The sequence below is a fragment of the Coccinella septempunctata genome, chromosome 1, assembly GCF_907165205.1.
Source record: "Coccinella septempunctata chromosome 1, icCocSept1.1, whole genome shotgun sequence".
Classification (NCBI taxonomy): Eukaryota; Metazoa; Arthropoda; class Insecta; order Coleoptera; family Coccinellidae; genus Coccinella; species Coccinella septempunctata.
In genome coordinates, this window is record NC_058189.1 from 21,866,165 (window position 1) to 21,889,190 (window position 23,026).

The window sequence follows — 23,026 nt, forward strand, 5'->3', positions numbered from 1 at the left end:
CCCGCATGCTGTCATGTCCAGCGCCGGCTCCAGACATGCCCTGACGATCCCCAGGCAGCGACTTGTTTCCGAGGCTTCTCGTAATCACCATTTTCATGGGTTTGTGCTCCCCTTTCTCGGTTTGGGTGAGGGGTAGAGAAATGAGAGCAGAAAGAGCACCCCTATAAAGGATGTGAAAGAGAGAGGAAAAAGGAATGGGACTGCGGACAGCAGGCGTGGCTGGCTGCATCGTCTACGTCGTTACGATGGCTACCTGGCAGGCCATCTACCAGATAGCTGCCAGGCAGGCCAGACATAGTATTCATCTTCTGTGATGAGTGGAATATCTTCTTCTTGTGTTATGCCTGGGAAACTATTTTGATACCAATTTTCTACAGTGGTTTTATGATCTACAGCGTAATCGCTATTAGTAGACTCCTCGAATGATTTCCGAAAATGCTCCGAGAAAGCGTTTGTAATGTCTCTTTCATTAATCAAAGTTTTTCCTTGAACTTGAATTGATTGGGTGGAATTGTGAGTCATGTATCTCGACAGTTTTTTGATGGATCTCCAGTATGTTCGTCCTTTTTGGATTTCTACTTCCTTGCAGGCTTCCAAGTATTTGTGAGACCTATAATTAGAAGTCAGAATATGTATATCCTTATTCAGCTGGTTGAATTTTCTTTTGAAACATGGGTCTGCGGTGCATTGGTATTCACGGTATAACTGTTTCTTCAACCTTATTAATCTCAAAATGTGGGGAGGTAGTGTTTGACTATAATATTTTTTCACATAAGTTGGTGTTTGTTCTTTTATTATTTCGGTTAGTGAACTATGGAAGTGTGTAATGTATTCCTGAGTAATATCAGCTTCTGGATTTATAATTTGAATTACTTGTTTGTTGACCTCTCCAATATTGCATTTTTCGTACAGCATTTTTGTTTCCTGTGAGTACTCCATAGGTTTTCGTAACATATCCACTGTAAATTCTATTGCTAGATGTTCTGCTCCAATGTCTGGAGTGAGGTTGATGTTTTCAATGTTGCTTCTTATGTTTCTTGTGCAAAAAAATAAATCAGGTGTAGAGTCTGGATTGTTCTCCATTAGAAATGTTGGTGGAGTGTCTATTTTACTGAAGTATGAGTTTTTGAGGAAATTTTTTATCTGTGACTTTTTTTGATTATTTGGGTTAAAGTCACCTAATATGATGGAATATTAATACTGAGATGCTTTGATCAATAAATTTTCTTCAATCTGTCTACCGGAGTGATGCAAGTATACAAGAAAAAAGTGGAGTTTATCATTATTAAATGGGATAGTAAAATGCAGAACATCACTCCACTGGTTGTTCATATGAGGTGGATTACTTTTTTCAATGTTCACTGACCGTTTTGCTTGAACCATAGCACAACCTCTCAGATTTGTGTTCAGAATATTTCCATGTTTCACAATGTTAATCCAATCCCTGTATTGTGTGTTATCTGTGTCTCTGGTTTTTGCTTCCACATACATAGCGCAATCTATGTTGTTATATTCAAGGTAGTGTTTGATAAGCTCCTTCTTATTCTTGTAGTTATTGATGTTTGAATACAAGAATTTAAGTTTGAATGTCCCTGTACAACTGTAACCCCTCCACTGGTTTGTTTTCATTCTCCAAATCGACCATCAGGATATACAGCCTGTTGCCAATAAATGTGGGTACTGTGCTTATGTTGAAGTTATCGATGAAACGTTTCTGAAGTTTTTGAATAAGTTGTTGCCTATTGCTGTTTTTGGGATTATTGATTTTGTTTATATTGGTTTCTAAAATGTGTTTTTTCAGGATCCATTTCATTGGTTTTTTTGTTAATTGATCGTATTTTAATGTTGGGAATACCTTCTATAGGTTTCAATGGTCTTTTTGGGCATTTCAATGACCATGCTACATGTTCTGTCGATTGGCAGGCCGAACATTTTGGTGGTAAGCTAGTGGTGCACTCTGATTCTTTGTGTTGTTGTCCGCACTTGGTGCATATTCTTGGTGAATTACATTTATCTGTGGTATGAGTGAATTAGGGAATCCAGACCACGTGGCTTTCAACTGTCAAATATGGCGCTTGGTTGGCAAACAGAGATTTGTGTTTCACTTAAATTTCTTAAAAAAATGGTGAATATCATTATAGATAATGTATATGCACTAAGGTCACGTTCTTATTCATTCAATATATAATTTAGAAAATGTTTTTTTGCCTTGCATGAATTGAAACTCAATAATTATGGGTTTCATGAGTTCAGAGGATAACATCATTGGTGCTTTTTCACCTAATTCTCTTCACTGTTTTTTTTACAAAACTTGTGTGGATCTTTTTCATTATGTAGGACCTTTTGTCAAACAATCAAAATATTATTCTCTATAATTTCTTCATTGAATGTTACCATTTTGGTGTAAGTATCGTTCGATTTGATTAATGGAAATAAATCATGCAAACTTGTTTGCACTGTATTCATTAATTACTGAAGTACAATAAAATTTATATATCTATGTATATGTTTTTAGTATAGTAAGTAAATGCAGATCAACACAATTGAGTTTCTCTCAAATATTTTTATTATTCAAACATACGTCAATTTTACTAATGTGAGTAACATTTGATTGTTAGGACTCAGTACTTCTGTTGATGTTGATGAAATGTGAGGTTCTATTTCTGGAAAAATAGCTGCTTTGATGAATTTATGATCGAACCCACAATAATACTTCCACAAAAATACATTATTGATATTGTCCATTAGTCACCGAGGAGTGTTTTCAACTTTCTCTTCTAAGTCTTCTATTTTTCTGGTGGCAAAGTTGAGCTGCTCAACTTGTGTACTTAACTTGGTCATTGTCAAGTCTGTTTGTTTAGCACAGCCTCTCAATCTGCTTTGCCCTGCTTGCTCTGTATCACCCAGATCACTTCCTTCGTTGAACTAAAAAATGAATAGAAAATTTTACATTTTTTTAGGTAAGTTAAACCTTTATAAAAACGTATTCGAAAGAAATCACTGTATATTCAGTTTCACTTATAGGTATATGAATACAGACACATAGATATTCTTCTTAGGTACCTACCCGTTATGAAATGTCTGCTACATACTCCTTGGTTACTAATAATTGATTCAGTTAGATCTTCTCTCTTGAGCTGCTAACCACATATCCCTTCTTCGTTAATATGTAGGTAATGCACAGATTTTGTCACAGTAGGTATACGAAAAAATCCTTATGGTACCGATCTGCACGACTTCCACAATTGACCATAATACTTGTTACAGGCATTTTTCTTTCGGAATAAAACTTAGTTCTCACTATTCACTATATATTTAAAAAAAACTAAACGATATTTAACACCAATCAATGTCAAATATTGAGAAAAAGCTTCCAAAAGTTCGATATTACGAAAGGTAAACAAACGTTGTTTGCCAACAGACCGCCATATTGAAATATTTTGACAGGTGATTGGATTGCCTAATTGAGAGCATTTCGTTCAAGGCACTGGTATTGGATCTGGCGGGTGACTAGGATTAGCGATATAGTGTCTACATTTATAGAAAATTCCCTCGTTGACTAATTTTTCGTAGGCCTGGATTTCGCTAGTTATTATTCGGATGAATAGTGATGGCTTGTCGGTTTTCCTTGATATGATGCGCTTACAGTAACGGTGTGTTATATTGTTTTTTGTGAGAAAATTACTTATTTCTTCCTCATTTATTTCGATTTCCATTTGGGCTATAACAGATGAAAATGATTCCAATTGTGTTTTTCTTCTATGTGTTGTTGTCGACATTGTTGTTTCTAAATAATTGATGATTTCTTTTATCTCTTTCAAGTGATCCAGTGCTTTCACAAGGTTATTCTTAGAGTTGTTTGATTTTATAATGAACCCTTGTTTACTTTGAAATATTATATCGCGTTCATTCGGGAATATCCATTCCTCCATTGATCAACGTGATGTGAAACAAGTGTTTGTTTGTTTTATATACAGGTGAATGTTTTGTTGTTATTATTGTTTGTAGTGTTGTAGGGTTATGTTGCTTATTGTTATCGTTCTCAGCTGTGTTTACTTCCATGTTTTCGTTTCTTATCTTTGTTGTTGTTTGTGTGGTCATTGTCAGCTGTGGTTCATTCAATCTTATATCCGGGAGATTCCTTATCGTCAATTTTCTTTGCCGGTTTTCGTCTGGGTTTTGGTTTTTTTTTCTGCTCTTCTTCCTTTCAACTAGTGTGAAATCTGGGTCGTCTCCCTCTGGTTCGTCGGATGAAAGATTTGTTGAGGTTTCAGTATTCTTGGACATACTTACAACGAATGTCTCAAATTGTTCAGCGTTTTACTATCTCGCGTATTCGATCGAAGGTTTAACGAATCCTTCTTATCAACATACGTCCGTACTTCTCAGATGTTGCACAGCAACTGTTAATTAATTTAATTTTTGCAATTAATTCATTTTCGAACGGATGATTAAAATACAAAAGGATTCTTCTATTTGTTGCACACATTTGTTCACAGTCCTCTTGTGAACAACCTCTGTAATAAAATTTTTATTTTCAGAGTGTCCTTCTGTTTAGATAGAACAGCTAAATATTCGAGCTCATTTTCACTGTCAGAAAATAAAGATAACAAATTCATAACAGGAAAAATATCCTCACCAATTATGACGACAAAAGTTGCAAAACAATACCAAACAATCAGTGGCGGCTGGTCTGTGAGGGCTATAGGGCTACAGCCCCCCATACAAGAAATCAGTCCTTTTATGCTATTTACCTTCCCATACGATTTTCAATGAAAATATTACTTTCCACGGTTATTTATATAATTTATTAATGTAAAACTTTCATGCGACTCCTGCAGTTTTGTTTATTTCAATCATAATCTAGCAGTTCGTCCCTGCATGGGCGATGAATCGTGTAGCCCCGAATTCTTGCATTCGGACAGTCATTCGGCTCCAGCCGCAACTCTTCGTGTCGGTCGTTTTAAGGAGTAAAAGGGCTACGATAAAAGTCGCCCCTATCCGCTTCATTCTAGCCGCTGCCGGCTAGCGTATAAACAACCTAGCGTGCGTTCGTATTTGTTTACGTTTTCAAATCACGGCGGACAATAGTGTTCAAAATATTTTAAAAACTGATTTCGCGAGGCTTTCGCTGGCGGAAAAAAGCCGTATTCAACTGCTGGGTAAACCGACTCCCGATTTAAATTTAACCCAGGCAGATAAAACTCCAAAAACTTCTCAAGACAAGTGTATAACAATTGATAACGTATGGGCAAGGGCAGGATTTAGAGATTTGAAGCACCTTAATGAAAAAATTAAGAAGCATGAGCTATCTGCCAAGCATGTAAATTGTTCGACAGAATTAGCTTTTCTGGTTACGACTAATATCGCAGCTCAATTAGAATACCGGAATAATATTATTAAGCACAACGAGCAAGTAGATAAGAACAGGTATGTTTCAAAAAGAATTATAAATTGCATAAAATTTTGCGGAAAACTGTTTTTAAAATTTCATATTTTTATTATTATTCTAAAAGTAGCCCCCTAGTGAACTAGATCACGAGCCGCCACTGCAAACAATACTCTGAAAATGCTTTTCAAGTTTTCCACATAATTTGACTTTTCAAATTTCACCATTAATTGTGTCAGTGTTCTGTGGTTAAGAAGCTAATAACCAAATTGCACCAACACTGGCACAAGCTCCCCGACCTCGTGTCAAAAAATGCGCACTAAGTGCATTTAGGGCGGAAGCAGTTTTCCAAAAGAACATGACTTTGCAATTGGAAAACCAATAGAACATGAAGAATGCTCCAGTGCAGCACTAGTTTTACCAACAGAAAACGCTATGAAAAGGTTTCAGATCTCGTTGAACAGGTGGCACGAAGCGGCAAAAAGCACTGATTACAGAAACAATTTTTTTTTTCTGTAATCTGGGGTGAAAAGTCAACAAATTGTAAAATTCCTGATAAACTCAAGCTTTTTTTTCTTATTCTGTGGCAATAAAATTATTAAATAATTAATTAATAATCTCCCGATTCGATCAATTTAACCATGGCACAAATTGATGGAAGGCTTCTCGTGTGTGAAGGGTGCTATCAGTAGATGCTATTTACGTGATATTGAAATTCTTTCGAAGGAGTTACCGTAAAACGGGGCTACTTGATACACTTTTCCAAATTTTAGGTCCTACCTCGCTGTAACAAAGATACGTTAATCGAAACTAAAATTATTTTAGCTTACTTTAGGGTAAGGGCTATCAGGTGTAATACTCAGAAAACATCCCTTCCCATATTGAAGAAAAAAAAGTTGAAAGACGTTTTTTCAAGTAGCCCCATGATGGGGCTAAATGAAATTTGTTTGGAAATTGCATTTAAAATGCAAGTATACTCACAATTTAGGCTACTTGAAACGCAAAATACCTTTTTGAAATCTCTTCATAAACTTTTTAGGGTTTTCACTCCCAATCTCTGAAACAAAATCAATTAAAAATGAAATCAACGATTTGCTCCTGCGTAAATTCTTGCACTAATTTGTCAGGAGCAAATTAACTAGAAAAAATTGTTGCGTGACAATGAACTCAAAATAAATAACGTTGAAATTATAATTCTTCGTAACGTTTCGGAGTCTATATCAGACTCCTTCATCAGACGGAAAAATCTACTTTTGAAAATCTTCTGAATTGTCGCTTTTTGTCTGACATTAATTGTCAACACACAGAAACAGAGACTGCACAGAAACGTTGATTCATTTAATTTTGAAATTACCGGATGACAGTTCCTTCTTTAGTAAATTAATCCAAATATGATCTATTCCTATCGAACAATTTGCCAAATTATTATCTTGATCTAATAGAATACACGTAGACTCTTTAATTTTTCGTTTAAAATGGTCTGGTTCTGTCATTAAAATTTTAGTGTTGTCCCAATCCATCATGTGGTCTCCCGTATTAGAACAAATGTGATCTGCGATTTGTGATCGATTAATTTCTCTATTTTTAATATTATTTTTATGTTCGCGTTTTCTTATTTCTAGAGGTCTGGACGTTTCACCTGTATAAGTTTTACCACAAATACAGGGTATGTTGTAAATACAATTTTTTGATTTTTGTTTTTCGTTCAAAGGTTTAGTTTTTGTTAATATAGATCTTAAATCATTTTGCGTTTTAAAAACAGTTCGTATGTTGAACTTCGAACCGATTCTTCTTATTTTTTCTGAAAGATTTTGTTATCAGGATAACAAAATTTCATTCCTAGATGTTTCAATAAAAAAGTTTTCGAATTATTTTGAAACGAGCGTATACCGAAAAATGACACATACTAATAGATATTTGAATTTTTATTCCAATCACCAAGTAAGTGTCAAAAGAGGTATCATTAAAACACTTTATGATAGAGCTAATTTAATTTCATCTACACCCGAAATTAGAAATAATGAAGTTGACTTCATTAAACATTTTCTTAGGGATAATCAATACCCAAAAAATTTTATTGAAAAAACAATATTAAATTTAGAGAGAAAAATGACTAACCAAAATCGTAATAATGATCAGGAACAACCAACAAACCGTCAAGAACAACCAAATTTGTTGAATGTAATTCCTTATGTTAATGGCCTTTCAGAAAAAATAAGAAGAATCGGTTCGAAGTTCAACATACGAACTGTTTTTAAAACGCAAAATGATTTAAGATCTTTATCAACAAAAACTAAACCTTTGAACGAAAAACAAAAATCAAAAAATTGTATTTACAACATACCCTGTATTTGTGGTAAAACTTATACAGGTGAAACGTCCAGACCTCTAGAAATAAGAAAACGCGAACATAAAAATAATATTAAAAATAGAGAAATTAATCGATCACAAATCGCAGATCACATTTGTTCTAATACGGGAGACCACATGATGGATTGGGACAACACTAAAATTTTAATGACAGAACCAGACCATTTTAAACGAAAAATTAAAGAGTCTACGTGTATTCTATTAGATCAAGATAATAATTTGGCAAATTGTTCGATAGGAATAGATCATATTTGGATTAATTTACTAAAGAAGGAACTGTCATCCGGTAATTTCAAAATTAAATGAATCAACGTTTCTGTGCAGTCTCTGTTTCTGTGTGTTGACAATTAATGTCAGACAAAAAGCGACAATTCAGAAGATTTTCAAAAGTAGATTTTTCCGTCTGATGAAGGAGTCTGATATAGACTCCGAAACGTTACGAAGAATTATAATTTCAACGTTATTTATTTTGAGTTCATTGTCAGGCAACAATTTTTTCTAGTTAATTTGCTCCTGACAAATTAGTGCAAGAATTTACGCAGGAGCAAATCGTTGATTTCATTTTTAATTGATTTTGTTTCAGAGATTGGGAGTGAAAACCCTAAAAAGTTTATGAAGAGATGCAAAATCCTCCCAAAATAAATTTCAATCGATACCTTTTTGAAATGTTGATAAAACCCTTAGGTAGGTAGTTAATAAACACAGTGGTTATAGCAAAAAATCGACGATTTGCTCCTGCGTGAATTCTTGCACCAGAATAAATTTCCTATCAATCCATTGTTTCACTTACTGAAGATAGGAAAACCATCTGATTTCGTTTCTATGATCTATCTGTAGATATATTTTACAATGGTTTCCAATCGTCAGTAAGCGAAACGATGGATAGATAGGTTTATTGAAAACGGCTGTAAGTCGTCAGGTAGTGGTTATGATGAGGATATGATTATGTTATGTCACTACTACACCACCAGAGCAGTAAAAAAACGTGAACACAGGGTTCATCCCTATTTGACGTAAAATTTCCATCAACGGCTACTCGTTTTAGGAAAAGAATCGAGGAGGACGGATACCACATTCACGTCATTTTATCTGATGACGAAAGCTCATATTCGTATTCGCCGAAATTGGTGAAGCCTTTCATCCACATTCAGGACACTTACATGAGAGATTTGGGAAAACCACAAAAGAGGATACGTGGAAGTCGTATGAATAAGAATAATTCAGCAAAATAAGGGTGTGTGGCGTAGGGCAAATGGTAATTGAAAGAAAACCGTCGATTGATTTTCAATTATCCTCATTTTCTTGCATTGAAATTGTTTTTTTTTCAACCCCTTATCCGCAATCCCAACCAACTTTCGTTTTTCGAATGGAAACATGTACCATGTTCGGGCTCGTTGAAAAGCTCCCGGAAAATGGAATTCCACTATAATCTCGGTTTTTTTAAAATCAAATATTTTTTTGTCAAGGGTTTTTCAGTTTCTAATAATAATCACGAAAATAAATAACAGATGCAGGTAGGATTCCATTTTCCGAAAGATTTCCATCGAGCCCACACATGCTATATGTTTCTAATTGAAAACCGGAAGTTGAATGGGGTTGAAGAAAAATATTCAATTTTATTTCCCTAGAATAAGTACAATCAGAAATCAATTAACGTGTTTCGGCATCTTGATGTTAATTTGACAAACTTCTATTGGACAGAAAATGAGGGTAATTAAAAATTTATTGACGGATTTCATCGTTTTTATTTTAAGTTCTTGGTTGAAGAAATTTAATCCAGACCTATGCCTAAATCCTGTATATACCGTATGATTTTTTCATTCAATGTGAATGTATACGAGTTTTGTTCTCAATGGGATATAGGCTGGTTTTTGGAGAAAGAATGTACTACAAACATAATTCTGCCAAGCCAGATGCTAAGTAGATGAACTATGTTTGTTGTCGGGTCATAAGGCTGTAATTCCCTTGTCTCCCAGGAAGACATTCTGGAACATTTTTCACGGGACGCATCAGTTCATATGTAAGGTGACCTAATATAATTTATGAAAGTCTGATTAAAAATTGTGTTAACTTTTTAGTTGTAAGAAATTCACGCTCCATATTTCAATAACAGACTTGGGAATATCGAATATCCAATGAAACCATGGTACCGAGTCCATGTAGATTATGCTGGTCCAATTTTTCAGAAATATTATATTTTGATAGTGCTGGATACTTATAGCAAATATATGTCATTCATCATCATCATCATCATCATCATCATCATCATCATCAAATATATGTAAATACAGGGTGTGGCGTAATGAATGGATAATATATCGCCTGCGGGTAGAGGACTCTATGGCGGTTCAGAAAAATATATTTAACGTTTAATAAAAGTGCCTTGGTTTTCGAGATATTGGATATTTTCGAAAATTCAAGAGAATTACACCCTTCGTCATTCGTTTTGCAGGCAAGACTCCAAATGAAGGAATTTTTTCAAACTGTTTTTTGGATAGTATTCCTGGATAGATGATCTATCGAATCTAATTCATTATTTTTGAGGCGCATGAATAGTTCTTCACGAAAAAAAGATCTAACTTAAGTTTTCCGTTTAGCTTATTTTTTTTCATAAGTTCAACCTATCGCGGTGTAAAAAATAATATGGTTACCTGAGAGCCAATGCAAGAAAAAACATGCCCGTTTAATTGAGATTCCGAAATGGTATAACTCTATGTATTTTTACCATTTAATACAAAATAAATTCCTATTGCAATCAGTTGAGGCCTAGTTTAACGTAAACCCTGTTTCTGAAATTTTTAGCAGCTAAAATGAGAAATGCAAGCAGAATAAAGCAATCATCTATAAGAAGGTATAGAGCATGTACTGAAGCTCATGGTGGCCTCTTAGAGTATCTATTGTGAAATTTAATTCAGTGGAACGATATCCACCATGAGCTTCAGTACATGCTCTATACCTTCTTATAGATGATTGCTTTATTCTGCTTGCAGAAAGTGTTGACTCTAGAGCATGAATCAGAATTCATGGTGGCCAAGTTAAACATCATTTGTGAAACTTTATTCAATGAAACGCTGTTTTAAAATTGTTATTTTTTCTCGTTTTCTTTTATTATTGCACCCCAACGTTGTGAAATCAATATTTTCAACTTAATTTCAAGTTATGAATCAAAATTCAGCATTTTTGTAACAAAGGTCCTGACTCAATGTAATAGAAATTAATTTTTAGCTTTTTTCTTAATTACAAAAAAGTTAAAATTCACTTCGTTACTTGAAATTTGCTTGAAAACTATTAACTTTATAACTATAGGGCTTAATAATGAAAGAATACGAGAGAAAAAACCAATTTTAAAATATCGTTTGATATTGAATCGATTTTTACAAAAAGTGTCCAAAGTGGGCATCAGGAGCTCTACTTGATGCTTTACAACTTCTTATGAATAATTGCTTTATTCTGCTTGCAAGTATCATTTCAGTTGCTAAAAATTAATGAAAAAGGCTTACATCAAACTCTGCCTTGACTCATCGTAATAGAAATTTATTTTGTATTTAAAGCGGGAATATCAGAATCTCAGTGAAACAGGCATGTTTCCTCTTGCTTTGGCACTCAGGTAACCATATTATTTTTTACACCACGCTGGGTTGAACTTAGGAAAAAAAATAAGTAACACGGAATATTTGAGTTAAATCTTTTTTTTATGAAAAACCGAGTGAAAAACTATTCCTGAGCCCCAAAAATAATAATTTACATTCGATAGCGTATCTATCCAGGAATTATATTCAAAAAAGAGCTTCATTTGAAGTCTTGCCTGCAAAAAGAGTGGCGAAGGGTGTGATTTTCTTGAATTTTCGAAAATCTCCAACATCTCGAAAACCAAGGGACTTTTACTAAACATAAAATATATTTTTCATAAGGTACTCCTGCAGGCACCATATTATCCATTCATCACGCCACACCCTATATATGTTAGAGCGCCAAATTGTGGCTTTGCCTAAGGCGCCAGTTTGGCAAGCGACGACGAATGTATTTAACTCTCGCACTGGGTCGGAATCCCCGTCGCCCTTCCGCGGAACCCTAGGGTTCCGCGGACCACCATTTAGGAGTATGGAGGACACTTGTCTCGTCAATTGTTAATCTATGATGAATAAATTGAATTAAATTGAATGTCAATTTTTTTCTTAGAGTTGAAGTTCCTCTTGTCTCAGAACTCCTTTGTCCTATTCTGACTTCCATTAAAGCAAAATAATTTTTGTTAAACAATTCAACATTCTTGGGTTGCGTTCACAAACTTACTCAGAGCAAGCTCTGATTACCCGAAGCGTTCACAAACGTACTTTTAGTTCCTCAGAGTATGCTCTCTGAGCATGACCATACTCATACTCTACTCTCGGAGTAAGTTTATGAACACACCCTTGTAATCATCCATTGATTCTCTTGAGAGATACCTATTCCCTTTACCGCTTCAGCAGATGCATTTGATCGGGTTGATTTTTTTTTTTTTGATTCAACTACTGATGTAACGTCTTCATCCTTAGGCCAACGAAGAAAACCAACATTAATTCTTCCCAAGTAACTGCGTATTATGTGCCAATCATCTTATTTTCTTCCGTGGCATGAATGAATATATTGAAAAACTGATCTCTTAGAGTCTTCTCCTCGCAAATGACTGGATTAGGAATCCCTTCTATCAGTTTGTTGAATGAAGTATACGTCGGTTATTTTGTTTCTAATTTGATTTTCCAATGAAAATGTTGATTACTACTTTTTCTACATCTTTGATGAAAAACTGATCTTGTTCAACTATCGGATAATAATGTACATACATTTCATTTTGCCGTTGCGAATACCATTATCAACATTTTGTAGTATTCACGTCCATGTTCGAAATAAGTAAAATATCGCAGGAATTTGGACAGGCTGAAAAACAATCACTCATGAATTCGCCAACTTTCCGGAACTATTTTGTTCCTTTCTCAAGGCGAAAAAGAAGGCATTTATTAATCATACACAAAACAAATTATACTTTATCATACAACTAATAAAGCTAATACAGGGTGGGCTTTTTAAAACGAAACAGACGAAACAACCACCTTAATTGTTGAAGAAAATAATTACCAATAATAATTATTTCGTTGTCTAATGTTGACAATTAACGGTAACCATCGTAACCACAGAATGAATTAGTCAAATAAATGATGATTTCACATTGCATGGTTAGCAGAATGACTGGTACTGTACGAAATTCAAAATTAAATATCTCGAAAACGAATGCAATAAATAAGAAAAAAATTAATACGCTGAATTCAGGATAAAAAGGCCTTTCAAATGAGGTATCACTCACACTACCTTTCCTATTAAAAATTTAGGGGTTGTTGTTGTAACACTAAGGGTTGAAGTGATATAGTTGTGAATTTGACCTCAAAAGTTTTCCCCCTAGAAACAAAAATCGACGTGTCCGAGCATTCTTTCGAAATAAATTTATTCCGCCCGTTATCTCGTCTGTTTCGTTTTAAAAAGCCCACCCTGTATTTTAAAATTGGTCATGGCAAGTCAAGAATAAATTAATAAACAGTCCGGCGTGTGACAGTCAATGAAATAAATAATATGAAACCGAATTGGAATTACATACGTTGTTATCGATGACAGATATTCTCATATTCGGTCTCGGCTTATTTGATTTATCCCAATCAGCAAGCATACAGTGTGAAACAAATATATAAAAGGCGAACATCCATCTGGCGTCAAACACGAAACAAAGTGCGCAGACGAACAATTTTTCATTATTATCCATTTATTCTTATTTTTGTCATCATATAGTCATAAAATGTCAAAATTCCTGCTATATTTTACTTATTTACCATTATCAAGTATTCGTAGTTTTGTCGATTGTAATGCAACAATTTGGGTAGAAACATTTTCTGCAAGGCAGTGAAAATGGCTTATCTCACGATTTTAGTTGAAATGGTAATTTTAGGAATTTAGCAAAATGGTATTCAACTGGCTGTATTGTTTATTTCCCACTCGTATGGTTTGGGAAATTAGTATCATTTTGTGGTTTTCGAAAAATAAACAACTGAAATAGTATTCTATAATGTGATCAATAGAAACTTCGGTAATAAGGAAAGGTGTCGGAGCCCGTGGACCATTGTTTGACCACGATGCTCTGGCACGATATCTTCTCAACTGAAAAAAAAATTATTTTTTATGTCATTCTTCCTGTAAAAACTGTGATATTCTTTCCTCCACCGCAGCAAAAATTTTACTTCTTCAGTATTGTATTCTAGGACTATGGGCGATAAACTTGGAGAAGCTAAATCATCCGGCAATCTGGGAAATACGCTAAAAGTAATGGGTCGTTTCGATGAAGCCGTCATATGCTGTAAGCGCCATTTAGAGTTATCTAGGCAACTGAACGATAAACTTAGTGAAGGGAGAGCTCTCTATAATTTGGGGAATGTTTATCATGCGAAAGGAAAACATATTGGCAGAGTCGGACAGAAGGATCCTGGAGAATTTTCAGAGGATGTGAAGTCTTGTCTCCATCAGGCAGTGGAATATTACGAGTGAGTATTTATCTCATAATTTTTTGGTCACACTAAAAATAAATGATTGACTGTGCAGGGAAAGCTTAAGATTTAGTTGTTGTTCCCTGTGCACACCCCACCCCTGTTCAGTACAACCTCATTTACACGTGCATACGTCTTTCTTGAAAAGCGTCGGAATTAAGCGAAAATTCATCGACACTTTGTAGCTCTAGAGCGAGCTAGGTTCCAACGCGCTTTTTCCTAAGAACGAGAGGGCTACCATTTTGTATATCAGAAAGGTTTAAATATATGGTATGGAACATATTGAACTGCTCATTCATCTCATTTTCAGGTTCATATATGAATATGATATATTGTATGATATATTGTTTATAGCATTGTGTGCACTGTCTGTTTACTCTTAGTGAATGGTGTTTTGGGTGTTTGGTGTTTGTTCACCTGTGTGCATTCATTTTTTAAATAAATAAACAAATATGTTATACATTATAATTTTTGCAATAATATGTACAATAATCCCATACCTTCGACTATCCGAATGCCCAACGACAACAATTAGTCCGGATAATGAAGTTTTTACTGTACGTTAATGCTCGTTGCTAGGATACAACACAAAACCATGAACAAAGTACACAATGTGGAAGTTTACTTAACTACTTCCAGGTTTTCGATGGACCCTTCTTTGGTAGGTTAAACATTGGTCTCATAACAAGTTCTTATAGTGACTTACCGGATTCTGCATGGTTTTATTGGTGGCAATCTTGGCCAACATCTTCACGCTAAATAAAAATCACCTTCGTGTCCACCAATACAAGCTGTACAATTAAGTTTTCCGAACTCGTGCGAGACAGTTTTTTCTACCGAATCGCGTGTTAACGGAGTGGAACTCACTACCAGACAGTATTGTTTGCGCTGAGAGACTTATTGTAGTTTCTATGTGTATACGAATGCTGAATTTTGTTTCTTTATTTTTGGTTTTCATCTTCTGAAGTGTCCTTCTTTTCATTTCATATGAGATTTATAGTCTACGGCCTCGTCCCTGTTTATAATATAATTATTATTATAATAATAATAGAAAGTTGGTTATCCAACTGAGTTACACCAACCCGCCTTAAGGGCTTTATAATCAACGGTTAGGAACGCTGCAACCCGGTTAAGGAATAAAACGTTGTTTTAAGCCTGTTTGCAACAGCCGAGAATTCTCTAGAAAATTTACTCGAGATTTCATGCGCGGTGAATTATGTACCGTTACATACGCACAATTCTCTGTTCAGTTGCGTACTGAATAATCTCTGCCGTTTTCTTGCGAGAATTTTGTAGAGAATTCTCCAGAGAATTCTCGGCTGTTGCAAACGGGCTTAAGAATATAATTGATGTTTAGACAAACGGTGCAAACGACCTGATATTAACTATTTAACATGAGCACTGTGGGGTTTCTCTTGTCAAACCTCATCACTAACAGGTCTGGATGGTCCTTGAGAAAGAATTTAACTTCGTTGAAGCAATCTCGAATTGGGCAAGATTTTTTTGTTTCTGGGATTTAATCTGGGAGAACTTTTCCTCTGTGATTCTTAGGGTTTTTACTCTCAGTCTCTGAAATAAAATCAATCGAAAAATTGAAATTTCCTCCTGCGTAAATTCTTGCAAAAAATTGTTGCTTGACAATGAACGAAAAATGGAACTTTGAAATGATCGAATCGTTAGCCTAGTTTCACACACACCGATTTTGGACGGCCGATTTTATATCGGTCGTCCAAATTCCAATAGTGAACCACGAGTGGGAACGGGACCTGGCACACACGCCGATCGCTGATCGGTGCCGGTAAAATGCCGGTGAGCAACCGTCCAATACCGGCAATACCGCGATTTAGTGCGTACGTGACTAAGTATACGTTTGTACAAGCACCGATTGTTTATCATTGAACTCAAGAAAGAGTTCTTTCTTGAGTAACGTAACGAAGTTGTATCATTTTAAAGTTACGTTTTTCGTTCATTATCAGGCAACCATTTTTTCCATCTGATTTGGACCTGACAAATCAGCGCAAAAATTTACGCTAGAGCAAATCGATGATTTGAATTTTTTAATTGACCTTGTTTCAGAGACTGGGAGTGAAAACCCTAAAGAATTTTTTTTGTTTGTTGGAATTTATACCAAAAATTTGTTATTATATTATTAACTTTAGCCCTCAGTAAATTCTTTTCTTCGTCAATTAAATTTTTTTATATTTAGTATTCAATTTTTTGAATCCTTCAAGATGACCGGAATAGAAATATCTTCCTTAGCATGAAAAAGGCTGAAGTTAGGGCCTAGAGACAAGTTGTTCTTGATATTTCTTGGTAATGGAAAGTATAATCATGAATGGAATCTTTGCAATTCCAAGTTCTTCACGTAAAAAATTACACGAATAACACAAGTTTCTGAGTTCGTTGGTGTTTTTCTTTGATAATGTTGAAAAGTTCGTTAAAGTTGTTGAAAGTAAAATAGATCTCGGGAGGTAAGTGACCCTGTAGTTGGTAATTGATATTGAACATAATTCCATTCCATAACTATTTTGAATATACAAAAGGTTCAATGTGAATGCCGAGATCTATTTTGATTTCAACAACTCATGTAAGAATAACTTTAACAAACTTTTCAACATTATAAAAAAAAAACAGCAAAAAATCAGAAGCTTGATTCTTGATTTGCTCCTGCGTAAATTCTTGCACTAATTTGTCGGATCAATCAGATAGAAAAAATTGTTGCCTGACAATGAACGAAAAATGGAGTTTTACAATGATCACTTCGTGACGCTTCGGAATCTATATCAGACTCCTTCATCAGACGAATTCTTGAAAAATCTTCTGAATTGCAATTTCTCAATTATTTCAATTTTTTAATTGATTTTGTTTCAGACGGGGAGTGAAAACCCTGAAGAGTTTTAGAAGATGCATTCCCAAATTGAATTTCAGTCGATATCTAACATTCAATTACCAAGAAATTTCGAGAAGATCTTGTCTCTAGGTCCTAACTTCAGCCTACCTCTTTATGCTGGGAAAGATATTTCTATTCCGGTCTTTACGAATGATTTAGAAAATTGTATACAAAATATAGATTTAATTGACGAAGGAAAGAATTTACTTCGGGATGAAAATATTAGTATAATAACGAATTTTTTGTATGAATTCCAACAAACGAAAAAAATCTTGCCAATTCGAGATTGCAACAAAACTCATCTTCAACAATGTAAGTCAAAAGAATTAAACGAAGTTTCAAGGCAAGAGGTACCTTATTCAAACAAAAATTTCACATGAATTATCATTTAACAGGACAATTGGCTCGTATTAATGGCTGTTAATTTATTAATAATTTGATATAATACTAAATATATATTCATTGATCCCTTGAGACATTTACAATGTATAGTACAAGTCAAATGAGAAATAGGAAAATTAATTTTCTGGAACTTATTCTGCGATGACATTCATCGAAAATCCTGTAATAATTTTTCGCATTCGTTCACCCTTGAATAAAATTCTCAAATGCCACCATTTTTTTTGGCTCACTCACATATATCAAAATATTCCCAAAAAAAATTGTACAGAACAGCAAAAAAGGCATTCCTTGACTTCGCCGTCAGATACCACAGCGAAAATCCGTTTCTTGTGGGTTTTTGAGTCGGGAATAATAACAATCAGCTTGTTCTCTAAAACATCTTCCGTGGTTATATTCGCCTATTCATTAGTTCGACAGGCTCATCAAATTCCAATTAAAAAAGCCACTTTCATCATTAAAAACTCCTCGTCTATGGCAGAACGCACAAAGTCGTTGGCTTGTTCTCTTGTGAATACTTTTGATTTTTTTTGCTCTATATCCAACGTTTTTAATTCTTGATGAAAAGTATTAAGGCGCCCTATTTGTCGATTTCCACTCTTTCCTTCAGTTCTAAAGTCGCTCGTAACATGGAATATTTGACAATAACATCTGTAATTACAATATTGTACAGGATACATTATATAAAGGAACTGATCTTGTAAAGGGTTGAATGGATAAATAATATGGACCAAACTTAACACAAAAACTGAACTTTGATATACATGAATAACTGAACTTGATGGATTCAGGCTTTATTTCTATGTGGTCATATCATATTGTATATTATCGTAATACTTTCTTACAATTATTAGAGAAATACATACCATACTCCAATAAATCATGAACAACCGAGTCCACATGTTCTTCACATGTAAACCAGAAAAATGTTACATGCGACTTTGAAAATAATTTCAACTTAGGGGTTATCGATGAAATATGTCCAAATGGCGGAAGAACAAACACAATCAAATTATGTATCTCAGTTAGAGTTGAAATCATATGTCTGGAGACTTAAGTTAGTGGCTTTTTATCATAATTTTTCTTGAATACAACAAACAAATGTTCTATTTCCATTGTTTCTGAACTCAGTAGTTCCATACATTTACTGCAGGAATGGTATTGTTTCAATTTTTTACAAGGAATCCTGAAACATATGCCACAGCCTGGGATACACAAATATCCTCTTTATTTTCATTCGAGGGTGGAACTATTGTATCTAGTTCATTATTATCGAGGCATGAAATGGACACAGGCTTGTCATCATGAAACAAAAAGGAATGCAAGTTGTACAATATGCCATTCTCATCATTTTCATAACTATCGTTAGATTCAGAAATGGCCAAATATCAAATTATTGCAGTTTTTTATGGTGACATGTAATAATAACAGTTCGATTAGCAGCAAACATATTTCCCAGAGGATCCTCTAGATTGAAGAAATAGATCTAGAGCCTTAGTCGATAGTCATAGTTCACACAGAATATTCAAATATTCTCTATTGTAAATAAAGTGTTTTTTAAAAACCAAGTCTTCATCCCAAAATTCATAATTGGCGACGAGGTGATGGGATTGTGCCAGGTCTGAAGAAGAGTGAATAGTGCCAGTCAAGTGTACCAGCTCCAGATCAGATACCTGTTGGTTTCAACAGTCAAGCACACCCTGAAGAACCAGTGGAAGAAGACCAGAGAGTCCGATTGACGGAGTAGCGATCTCAACGACTTCAAGACTATCGGTGAGCATTTCCTATATCTCCCCAGTTTCCCTAATCTGGTAAAAAATTAGTGAACTTGTATAGTTTTTTCTAGGTTTCTTTAAAAAACCGATTTTCAAAAAGTTTTTCCTAGGTTTCTTTGAAAAAACCGATCACTAAAGAGTTTTTCCTAAGTTTCTTTATTGAGAAAAAACCGATTACTATTTTAATATTGATAATTTATCTTGATACCGTAATTACTTATAATATTTAATATTTTTTATATTTCACGATTACGTCGATAAAACATTTTTCGGGTCGTAAAAAGAAAATAAATAAGATGGCACAAGAGAGAATAGATTTGTCACTAGCTGGAAAATTTGGTATACTCTTGCCTAAATTTTCTGGTATTGAAAATGAACTTCATTCTTTCATTAAGAGTTCCGAACAATATCTATTGATGTTTGCGGATGAAAATCAAATAGTAAAGAATTATTGTTATGCTGTCGTTAAATCGAAACTGACTGATAGAGCCCTAGCTGAGGTTTCTACATCTGATGTTCCTGATAATTGGGGATTATTGAAGAACTTTTTATATAGCAAATTCGGTGATAATATTAATTTAGACGTTTTGATTCACAATTTACAATTTTTGACTAAAAAACCTAATGAAGATTTATTAGCTTTCATTGATAAAATTATTGCAATGAAAATTAGAATAAATTACAGAATTGATGCCGATTTAATGCCTGATCCAGAAAAACAAATTTATAAATCTAATATTCATAAAATTTGTAAAACCGTGTTAATTTCGAATGCCCCTGTAGAATTGAGAACCTATTTAATTACCAATAATGCACTTTCTTTCGACGAAACGGTCAATGCCGTGAAAGATTATCTGTGCAATATGGCACAGTATGAATTATTAGATAGGAGCCGTCGCACCAAGAATGTGCAATCGTCGAATAAAGCATTTAATTATCAATCGACGTACCGAAATAATTATTCGTTCAATCATCAGCCGAGAAATAATAGATTTTATAATAATCAGCAAAGTTTTCCGTCTCAGCCGATTCAGATTCAACAGCGGCCAGTGAAAACTCATTATCCTTCATATCGTGAAACTTTCGAAAGATCTAATCCACAACGAAATCAAAATATTAATGTTTTCAAGCCTAACCCTAATTATAGTATAATATAATATAATATAACTTTATTGTCCAAACAGGCTCTAGGCCCAATTACAGGACACTGGTAATATCTTAAATTTATACAAACAGTAAAGAAAAAATCAAAAACAAAATATTCACATGTACAGATATATATATAAGAAGTGACAACAAATTCAACAAAAGAAAAAAAAATATATTTATTCTCGAATGAAAGTTTTGGAGGCTTAACTACTGCTACTGGGCCTCAAACAGCAACGCTTTCAATTCCCTCCTGAATCGAGACAGACCAACAGAATTGGCATCCATATTTCGGCAGCACAGATTGAATCTATTGCACATCGAAAAAAGTGGGGATCTACGAAGAGCGTTAGTACGTGGTGTAGCCAAATAGAAACATTGGCCAAATCTGCTATTGACTCTAGGAACATGAAAGTTCAGCTGAGACAACAGGCCTGGAGAGTCAACGAGGTAATTCACCAACTTGTATACGAATATACAAGTTCTCCTGTCTTCGAGGGAAAGCAGATGGAAACGCCTCAACAATATTGTATTCTCCGTACCACGCTGGGGGTAGACGCCTGTAACCTTGAACGAGAGGTACTTCATGAACTGACGCTGGACCGATTCGATGGACTGTATATGAACCGCATAAATGGGCGACCAAACAAGGTTGCCATACTCCAAACGAGACCTTACATACGCATCATAGAGAGTGATAAAACTTTTCTCGGTCTTGAAATCTTTACAACTTCTGCATATAAGTCCCAACATTTTCTTCGCAGACGAAACACTCATCTCAATATGATATGCAAAAGAAAGTTTTTGGTCGAAATAAATGCCAAGATCCTTACAAGAATCAGTCTTATTCAACGGAGTATTATTGATCGAATAGGCATAGTTGACAGAGCTGTGCTTCCCAGAGAAAGTGAAAAAACTGCACTTGTCTATATTAAGGGGTAGTCGGTTCAACAGGCACCAGCTGGATAAAGTGTTCAGATCGTTTTGCAGAAGCATACAGTCGTATACGGTTCTTATGATGCGGAAAATCTTAAGGTCATCAGCAAATAATAAGAAGAAGCTGCTCATATTCTGGCCTATATCATTAATGAAGAGAAGAAATAAAAGTGGAGCGAGGTTACTTCCCTGCGGTGCACCGCTGTTAGCGTAATATTTCCTGGACCTGTGACCTCTAAAGTTAACATATTGTGGACGATCTCTGAGGTATGCGTGTAAGAACCGCAGCAAACGACCATCAAAACCCATTGAGTCCAGCTTGGAGAGAAGAACATTGTGATCCATTCTATCGAAAGCCTTCGAAAAATCTGTATAAACCGTGTCAACCTGATTTTTATCCTCCAATGCATTAAAGACTATTTGGGTAAAAGTTATGAGATTAGTGACGGTTGATCTTTTTGGTACGAAGCCATGTTGTTCTTCGATAAGTATGTTTTGAACTTGAGGAAACAATCGGTTATAAATACAGACCTCAAAGACCTTCGCGAAACCTGACAGTAGGGTAATGGGCCTATAATTTTCAATACTGCTTTTGTTGCCTTTTTTGTGGACGGGAATAACTTTACATATCTTCCATACCTCAGGAAAGCAACTGGTTTTCAGTGATCTATTGAATATAGTAAGGAGAGGTGCCGCCAGAACAGAAGCGCAGTCTCTAATAATCAAACCAGGAATTCCATCGTTACCGCTCGTAAGGTCATTTTTCACCCTCTTTAGTGCTGTTATAACCTCACTCTCACTGAATGACTCAATACCTATGTTGGATCTATTTGAGGTAAATAAATTGTCCAAATTAACGGGTGCATCAGAGATCGTAAAGACACTACTAAAAAATGAAGCGAAGGCGTCCACAATATCACCACCACTGCTAAGCTCCACACCATCATAATTCAGAATGCCAGGAATTCGCGAACAACCCTTCTTCTTCTGAATAAAGGACCAAAACTTAGAAGGATCGCTGATAATTGACTCCTCAGAGTATTTTACATATTGTGAATATGCCATCCTGATATCATTTTTGATCTGCCTTCTCAAATTAGCAAACTGATGTCTGTGAGAATCCAAATTGAATTTCCTCAGTTTACGAAACACTTTATCCTTTTCCTTGATCTTACGAATTATTGACTGATTGAACCATGGTGGATATTTTTTCTTGCAACTTGAGAAACGAGGGACATGGCGATCAAGCAAGTCATACAAAATAGAGTAAAAAATGTCAAGAGCCACATTTACATCCAGAACATCACCTAAGAAATTCCAACTCCTATCTGCCAGGTCCGAGTATAGACCGGCAAAATTTGCCTTTCTGAAGTTATAGTTGAGTGGATCAAATTCTGTGTTGTAGGGAAAATCCGCAGAGGGTGCTTTGATTTCAACAGAGATATCAAGAGCTGGGTGGAAACAATCCTCGGATACAAATGGCACAGAATCCCTGCACACTTTGCAATTCAAGTTAGAGAATGCAAGATCCAAAAGACGGCCAAAATCATTAGTCACA

The 23,026-nt window shown here is 34.9% G+C and overlaps 2 protein-coding genes across 5 annotated transcripts in view; one reads left to right on the forward strand and one right to left on the reverse strand.

Annotated features, from left to right (window-relative positions):
- Positions 1-23,026, forward strand: part of LOC123319422 (G-protein-signaling modulator 2) — a 174,277-nt gene that overhangs the window by 7,731 nt on the left and 143,520 nt on the right. For all 3 annotated transcript variants that reach the window (XM_044906394.1, XM_044906387.1, XM_044906401.1), the window contains exon 3: positions 14,041-14,319. In XM_044906394.1, the coding sequence (XP_044762329.1) occupies positions 14,041-14,319 (279 nt within the window). The remainder of the gene's footprint in view (positions 1-14,040; positions 14,320-23,026) is intronic.
- Positions 301-13,840, reverse strand: LOC123319436. Of its 2 annotated transcripts, none has more exons than XM_044906425.1 (2): positions 13,386-13,840; positions 301-610 (listed from the first exon to the last, which is right to left on the reverse strand). In XM_044906425.1, the coding sequence occupies exons 1-2, from the start codon at positions 13,545-13,547 to the stop codon at positions 470-472; spliced, it is 303 nt and encodes a 100-aa protein (XP_044762360.1). In that variant the 5' UTR covers positions 13,548-13,840; the 3' UTR covers positions 301-469. The 2 variants fall into 2 exon arrangements, with proteins under 2 accessions (XP_044762360.1, XP_044762349.1); XM_044906414.1 differs by lacking the exon at positions 13,386-13,840 and adding an exon at positions 874-2,026.

Bases quoted from the DNA above. Each gene is read 5' to 3' on its own strand.
- LOC123319436 (XM_044906414.1), bottom strand. From the start codon at position 1,083: ATGGAGAACAATCCAGACTCTACACCTGATTTATTTTTTTGCACAAGA. The intron at 611-873 runs GTAATTCAAATT...TTCTAATTATAG, and splicing joins TTGGAGAGGTCAACAAACAA to GTCTCACAAATACTTGGAAG.